Source organism: Morone saxatilis, unplaced genomic scaffold (assembly GCF_004916995.1).
Source record: "Morone saxatilis isolate NCDOM2014 unplaced genomic scaffold, NCSU_SB_2.0 Contig16, whole genome shotgun sequence".
Lineage (NCBI taxonomy): Eukaryota > Metazoa > Chordata > Actinopteri > Moronidae > Morone > Morone saxatilis.
In genome coordinates this window covers 2,542,059-2,550,617 of record NW_023339718.1, presented here as the reverse complement: position 1 = coordinate 2,550,617, position 8,559 = coordinate 2,542,059, and the positions used below count along the sequence as shown (strand labels likewise).

Here is an 8,559-nt window from a genome sequence, read left to right as displayed (position 1 = left end):
GGGGGGGGGGGGGGATTAAGAGCAAGATAAGGCTTGTGGAGGTCAGTTGAAGATCATATTTGCGTCACAAAATGGCAATAAAATACACACTAGGACAAACTATTGGTGCTCCTGATTTTTAATTGTGTGATGTTTTCCCAGACCATTCAGTGAAAGAGGCAGCTGATCAGTCCTGATATCAGTTTCTTTATTCCTCAACCTCACATTGTGTTTAGTCAATAAGCGCGAGATGGTCACATTGGTCTGACAGCAACTGTGGCTCAGACATTGTCTCTCGCCCACTCGTCTTGATAGATCAGAGCCGCGGGCAACATGGAAAAGAAAAAAAAAAACCAACCCTGAAACAACAGAGAAAACAAAGATGAATGTTTTTGTTTTTTACTGTATGTGATGGATGTGCCACTTCTCTCAAAGCAGATTCTCCTGTCTCTCTTTTTAATAGGGGGCCTGGATACTGTTGCAGAATCCTGTTGCTGTGTTGAAGCTGAATCTGCCCCTGCACTGAACAGGAAGAGCCTGGACTAGTACTCGCCCACCGTCTTACCCAGAAAAGTGGCTTCGCAAACTGCATTTTTTGGTTGAGAGAACATGCAAAGATTCTTTTCTCGATGTGTGCACCCACCTTTCTGCCCCATCTTTAATGCATTTCTGACAGTGTTTTTGTACCAGCTGCATAATAACAGTCAGTTTTAACATCGGTAACATTTTCAAGATGGATTACCTGATCTCAGCGCAGTAGGTTTCGTCTGCATTCATTACACTTCTCTCTCTGTGTTTCTGCATGCATCCTGTAGTTTTTCTTGATGCTTTGCCAACGTAATGGCTCATTTGCTCGAGGCATCATCATTCAAATTATGTTTTGACAAGACAGAGTTAATGTGATCATTACTCTAATGGCTTTTATGAGAATGCCCTGATGTCCCTTTTCTCCTGTAGTGAACTTAAATAGTGTGTTTCAGTCTACCTTTGCTGCACAGGACAGTGTCGGGCATCAGCTAAGTGTTGGAACAGATGGTTCCTGTGTTGAACAATATGACCCCAGCTCCTCTGACACAGAACTGTTCCAACTGCAGCCAGGTACTAGTCCCTGAACTCAACGTAGTTAAGGCTGTGGTGTTGGGCCTGGTGCTTGGTATATTAATTGTGTTTGGAATTGTGGGAAACATCCTGGTAATCCTCTCAGTGGTTTGCCATCGACACCTGCGGACAGTCACACATTATTTTATAGTTAATCTGGCGGTGGCAGACTTGCTGCTGAGCTCCACTGTACTACCCTTCTCTGCCATTTTTGAGATTGTGGATCGTTGGGTGTTTGGACGGGTTTTTTGCAATGTTTGGGCAGCTGTAGATGTGCTCTGCTGCACTGCCTCCATCATGAGCCTCTGTGTGATCTCTGTTGACCGCTACATTGGAGTCAGTTACCCTCTGCGTTACCCAACTATAATGACAAAACGCAGGGCGCTGCTGGCAGTGATGCTGCTGTGGGTGCTGTCCGTCATCATATCTATTGGACCTCTGTTTGGCTGGAAAGAGCCACCACCTGAGGACGAGTCCATCTGCAAGATCACAGAGGAGCCAGGCTACGCTATCTTCTCTGCTGTGGGCTCCTTCTACCTCCCTCTGGCCATCATACTGGCCATGTACTGCCGGGTTTATGTGGTCGCACACAGAGAGAGCCAGGGCTTGAGGGAGGGCCACAAGACAGAGAAGTCAGATTCAGAGCGGGTGATACTCAGGATACACAGAGGCAACACAACTGTATCAGAGGACGAAGCCCTTCGCAGCCGCACACATTTCGCTCTGCGACTGCTCAAGTTCTCACGTGAGAAGAAGGCCGCCAAGACCTTGGGCATCGTGGTCGGCTGCTTTATCTTGTGCTGGCTGCCCTTTTTCCTGGTGCTACCTATCGGTGAGTATTATAATGTTTATCTTGTATGTGATTATTAATTTTGCAGCCAGATGATGTCCAAGACCTCTGTAGCATTTGTCTGAGCAAATCAATAATTGTGAATGAAATCAACTCAGTGCTATGTAAACCAGGGCTGCCCAAAGTGAAGCCTGTGCCCACCATAAGATACAATTTGGCCGGCCACATGTTTAGCTTAAAAAAATATTTAAAAAATCAAATTAAAAAAATTATAATATCATTTAGGCTACTGTTTAAATATATGGGTCCCTTATCAATTATTTTTCATATGAGCACAATGGGATGAGTGACACTACGCAGGAAATCAATCAATCAGCTCTTCCTAAGCCACGCCCCTTTTTGCTCTATGCTCCAATAACGCTACGCTTTTATCTTCTAAACATCTACAAAATTTGGTTGTCTTTCAATATATGGGCCTAGCGTAAAGTTGGCCGAAGCTTGCTCAACTGATACTGGGGCACAGAGCAAAGGGGGGAACTTAGGTCGGGGCAATTAAGGGAATGGGGGAAGAGGGAAGGGAAGGCAATGTTTGCTTTTGGCCCATGGCCCACCATTAAGTGCATTAAATTCCACCAATGGAAAAAGTTTTAGTGATGCACAGGATGGTTAATGACCTGCCTTTTAACTTTTTAATCAACAAGCTTTCACAACTTAAAAACAGGTCCATATATTTGATCACCTGCATTCACACATGTTAGTCAGACCACTTTTAGAAAGCCATTTAACTTGCATTAATTCATCTGAACGATCCATTCATCGATTGCCAGGTTTTTAAGTGCTTCAATAGTTTGATCATGTTAATTGAATTGCTCCTCAGTGGCAGCACACTGAAGTTACTATCATTCAGACGAGCCTAGTGGCCTCTCGAGCAGCGTAGTAAATGCTTTGACTCGGCCAGGTAGACACTCTATAAATAGGCTCTATAAATCTTTTAGATCTCCAACAGCCTTCGGTGCTTCCCCGTCTGTAAACAAAAGCACAGACTTTCAGACCAACGTATATTCCAAACACACATCCTTCAATGAAGTGTAAAGCCATTTCTCTCTCTGCTCCTTTCTCTCTCCCTTGTGTCCATGACTCGTTTAATCACAATGCCAGTCCAGGAATGACAGATAAAGCCATCACATCGGTGTCAGACCTCATGTTATGTTCCCTTAGAGAAACACTCAGCCTCATGATGGCAAGCTTGAAGGGAAATCACACGACTTGCCGACTATGCATGCACTACTGTACACGTGCTGGTGTCAGTGTGAGAAGGAAATCTGAACCAAGTAGATATGAGATATGGCAAAGCCCTCACAAATCCCCTCAGGGTTTTTTTTATTTATTCCATGCTCTCATGCTTGTAAATATAGCTGTTACCATTTGGCTGAAGGCCGTTCCTGACTGGGAAATGAGGAAAAGCCTCAGCTTACCAACGCTCCCTTACTAATGCTGGCGTCAGGCTGCATACCGCTGCCACATAAGTCTGTGGACAATGATAAATTTATCAGTGAATCATCAGGCAATGGTCTCATTTTGACATGTAGATCTGGATAACTTGTGATTGTTTGATTGTATTTATTGGAGTGAACATTATTTTGCCACCAATAAATTGTGGGAATTTGATCATGTCAAAAATCTGCTCATTGTTTCAGTTCTATTTATTTGGGGGATTTTTCTCCCTCCTTGACATTACGGAAGTCCTTCTGAGGGACTGTAAGGAAGTGTAAAGCAAGCCATTGTTAATTTAAAAGATAACTTCATTAACTGTGGCCTATAGTGGTTAACCATGAGGTCCAATGTCCCCGTTTTTGGTCCCCCTGGACCTGTTTCTTCCACTTTTCCCTCAAATTTCTGCTTTAGGAGGACATTTAGGAGGCTCCATTGGCAAAAGTTTAATATAATACTCAAATGTTTTCATTAGAGTATAATCACCTGGATAGAATACAATCCTTGAGTTTTCCTTACCTTAAAATTCAGCATTTTTATTCTCAGACACCTGGATTCAGCCATGTTGAACTGCCATGTTTAATAGCCCAGAAAAGACCAACACTGGTTGTAGATAGGGCCTTTTTTCGTTTCTGCGAGTTTTGCAGGTCGTCAAATACAGACGCCAGTGGTGTTCAGTTAGTTGCAATCGGAAACTTCCACTAATTTGTGCACACTGGTCCTTCAAACTGAGATTCTACTACACACTGTAGAAGGTTTAAAGAGTGTTTTTTTATACCAGGTTGTTTCAGTACCCCTTTCTGGTTGAACAGTTTAAGTCTGGGTGTGACGCACCTTGGAGTACACCTCTACATCACAGCAGAAGTTACACTCCAGCAGGATAACAAAAATAGGATTTTCAATGTGGTAAGCTTCTCTTTAAAGCTGCACTAATCAACATTTTTACATGGACAACTGATCAAATTACTTTGTGTAATGTGAAAGGGGTCAGTTCTACAGACGAATCCACAAATAATAATCACCCAACTCTGCAATTCTCAGCTCTATAATCTTTTTAGCATCTATCAGATTATTGTTTTGGTTTTGATTCACACTCACCAATCTCATAAACACTGTTTTCACCAAAAAGCTTTAAAAACCCACAGTAAGCAACATGTGTAGCACTAAACAGCTGACAGACAAAGTTAGCTGGCGATCATATTGGAACATTTAACTGCTAAATTATCTGAAATGTTTCTCAAGAAGTCTGCTTACATTTACAGAAATACTCCAGATTAATGCTAATGTTGCTCTGTGGCTGAAGGATGTGTCAATAGGCAACTGTTTGCTAATATGTCCACCACAACAACTTTATTAGTTGAGAATATGCTATCTCCATGTAATAATAACAATATGACTGAGTTAGTTACAAAGTGCTTTAAATAATGCATAAAACACAGCAATAAAAGAATAATATTAAAACAAACCAGATAAAGAATTAAAACTTCAAAACCTATAAACCATTATAAAAAACTGATTTAGATAAAATCAGGGAAGACAATGAAAGTACATTTTCAGTTTAGATTTGAAAGAAGTTGCTGACTCAGTCTGTTGTGTGTCCTCGGGCAGGATGTTCCAGAGCCTCTGGGCTCTTATTTCAAAAGCTCTGTCCTCCTCAGTCTTCAACTGAGAGTCTGGAACAGATAAAAAGACCCCTGCCAGAGGATCTCAAAGTCCAAGCAGGGTCGTACGGGGTTAAAAGATATAGCGCAATAGACTGAGGAGTCAGATCATAGGGTTTTCAGCTTGACCTGCCTCCCCCAAGTGGCCAAAAATGATTTAATTCTGCTTTAAAATCAATTTGCCTGAACTAGGTTCAAGGATATCTGTGACAGTGAAAGTCATGTTTCACTCATTGGTAGCTTTTGTATAGGTACAATGCTTGCTATTAATGTGGGCGAGAAATAACCCCCCTCTCCTCCCCCCCTTTCTTCCTTTCTTTCTTTCTTTCTTTCTGTCTTTTTATATCTCCCAACAAACGGCAACAGTTTGTCTCAAAAACGTATCTTATTTTCAGTCTGACCACCATTTTGCAGGTCATGCAACAGTTTTTGAAGGAGTTCATAAGCCAAAGTGTCGTCGAATTTTGCCAATCCGAAGCATGTTTTCATGCTTCATGGCAATTGGAAGTTTTCCCGTAACAACAGCCGGTGATGTTTCATTGATTTTGGACAACAATACATTTTTCAAACAGCTGCAGTACCCCTCTTTTTTCATTCAAAAAATGACTCCATCAAGGGTACCGGCAATAATAGAATTGTTCTTTTTGGCACAGCTGTGGATAAAATGTATGAGCTGCAGAGCCAGACACAAATAATTTGCTCTCAAACCCTCTCCATCTCTTTTTTTTCTATCCCCCCTCTATATCACGAGCTCATTTTTCGACAGCCCACGTTTAACTGTCTGCAAGAGCTCGCCCAATAAAGCATTTCACAAGACAGCTTCTCCCCCTGAAGATAGTTGATAGATAGATACTGCAGCCACCGGAGAAAGTCAGCCATTTAATTTTTTTAATGTTTCACTGGCAGTCACTGGATGTGTGAAGAGTCACCTGCATGTAATGTGCCTCTTAGGCTATTTTATCTGGGTCTTCATTAAGGATCCCACTCACGCTCACTGCTGCGAATGTTTCCTCTAATCAAAAGCAGCACTATTTATGACAGCAATTATAATAAAATACTTGACCTTGATGGCGAGCAGTGAGCTTTTTTATTAGTGGAAAGTGGATAAAACAATTAAAAATATATTGTCTCAAGTGGATGTAAATGAGAGCAATCATACGTTTCTCTCCGTAGATGCAGATCAGAGTCATTTTCAGATAAATACAACCTTTGCAACAGATGGAACAAGTGATGGAGTAATGGATGCAGCTCTAAACATGTATGCTAAATGATTTTAGCAATGCTGGCGGTTTGGATTGACATGAAATTCGTTGTATTCGTGTTTCTCAGAGGATGTTTCCTAAGCACTTATTTTCTAACACCAGCAGGATGTCACTTATTCTGTGAAACAAATTGACAGTTACTGGGTGGATTGACACAACATTTTGTACAGACATTCATGTTCCCCAGAAGTTCCAGTGACTTTGGCGATCCCTTGACTTTTACTCCAGCACCACCATTAGATTGACATTGGGGGTTTAGAGTTAAACATCTTGACAACTTTTGATTAGATTGCTGTTAAATTTGCTCCAGATACGCTAGAGGATGCCAAACTAATGACAGTCCCATCCAGACACCTGTAGTGTACTTTTGTTTCACTAATTAACAAGTGTTCACACGCACGCATGCCCACAGGCTAAACCAAAGGGAACCTGGAAAAAACTACCTGCAGAATCATCAGCATGTTAGCATTCTCAGCCTTGTTTCTTTATAACTGGATGACTTTCTTACTTGTAACTCCAAACAGCTCCCTAGTTTCCTTCCAAACCTTGCCCTTTTGAGGTTATCCTTATGTAAAGGGTTCTGTGTATAATTTAAGATTTTCATTTTCAACCTCATAAATTAGTCTCTTGCCATTTCTGGGAGAAAACAAACTTCTCTAATATGCACATATGGACTGCTGACTAGTTGCTGACAGGTTTGAGGTGAAACAAGTTTGCAAAAATACAACCAGAGCGGCACAGAGCAGGTTAGGACATCTTCATTAAGAAAAATTAAACAAGTTAGGACTAGTATGCAGAGGTGAGAAGTAATGAAGTACTTTGTTACCGTACTAAAGTAGTCTTTTCGGGTATCTGGACTTTAGTTTATCACAACTTTTTACTTTTACCACCAACATTTTTACACAAATATCTGCACTTTCTTCTCCTTGTATTTTAAAAACAGGCTTGTTACTTTAGTTTTAATGCGTTTGAAGGGAATTATTGATTTTTATTGCAAGTTTTTGCATCATTTCACGCCTTCCCAGCATCAAGACCAGTGCATATCACGCACGACAGAAGCAGCATTACAAAAACTATGTAACAAGACAAAGCAGACAAATGAGGAAGACTCAACCTAAAGTTTTAGTTAGCTCTGCACAGAAACAGCTCAAACCGAGACTTTATACTTTGAGCACATTTCAGAGCTTGTACTTTTTCACTTTTATTTGAGCAAAGAAGCTGAATCAGTAATTCGACTTTTACTGGAGTATTGTTTTACACACGTATCTGTATTTCCACTTGAGTAAAAAATATGTCTTACTTTTGCTACCTCTGCTAGTGTGGCAGTAGACTGTTTTCTAATAAATCAAGCTCATTACAGACAAGAAATCAAGAAGGTTTTGCCGTTCCTTCTGTTGTAATGTTACCCTTGTGTGTCTAATGTCTCTACAGGCTCCATATTCCCTGCTTACAGACCTTCAGACACTGTCTTCAAGATCACCTTCTGGCTCGGTTACTTCAACAGCTGCATCAACCCCATCATCTACCCTTGCTCCAACCAGGAGTTTAAAAAAGCTTTCCAGAGTTTACTCGGAGTTCACTGTCTAAGAATGACTCCAAGATCAAACCACCACCATCTGAATGCAGTTCAGAGTCAAACTCAGGGTCACAGCCAGCCCCTCAATCTGGGCCTGGACAGCAGGGGGGCTCCCTGTCGGCTCAGCCCTTCCTCCTCTATAGCCCTGTCCAGAACCCCTTCCTCTAGGGACAGCAGGGAGTGGAGAGTCTTTTCTGGAGACCCCACAGGCGGATCTGGACCAGCCGAGACGAGCAGGGCTAAAGTGGCCAAACTCTGCAGTAAACGCTTTCACCAAACCTGCTGCTGCTTCCTCAGAGGTGGGACTCCCCCGCAGGAGTCAAACTGCGCCCAACCTCCTCCTGTCGGAAACCTTCCCACCATTAAAATCCACCAACTGTCCCTGTCGGAAAAAGGAGAGCCTGTATAGCAACTATAATCCTTCATCCATTAGTCATGACTCCCCTTTCAAGGTCACAGATGAGAATATATTTCCATTTGCTCTGTTACCTTCAGGATTAACTGTGTTGGATTGGTGGTTGCTTCAAAATGTAAAAGTCTCTGCTTTCGTATGATTTTTCCTGGATTTTCAGATCGAAAGAGGTATTGCAGCCATTATATTTGATCCCTTTAAAGGTCCAGTGTGTAACATTTAGGAGGATCTATTGGCAGGAATTACATATAATATTCATAGGTATGTTTACATTAATGTATAATCACCTG

The 8,559-nt window shown here is 41.7% G+C and overlaps 1 protein-coding gene across 1 annotated transcript in view; it reads left to right on the top strand.

Annotated features, from left to right (window-relative positions):
* The window catches only part of adra1aa (adrenoceptor alpha 1Aa), a 12,575-nt gene extending 4,051 nt beyond the window's left edge, over positions 1 to 8,524 (top strand). The window contains exons 2-3 of the mRNA XM_035658653.1: positions 443 to 1,909; positions 7,713 to 8,524. Coding sequence (XP_035514546.1) covers positions 1,012 to 1,909; positions 7,713 to 8,266 — 1,452 coding nt within the window. The 5' untranslated portion in view covers positions 443 to 1,011 and the 3' untranslated portion in view covers positions 8,267 to 8,524. The remainder of the gene's footprint in view (positions 1 to 442; positions 1,910 to 7,712) is intronic.
* The last annotated feature ends 35 nt before the right edge of the window (positions 8,525 to 8,559 follow it).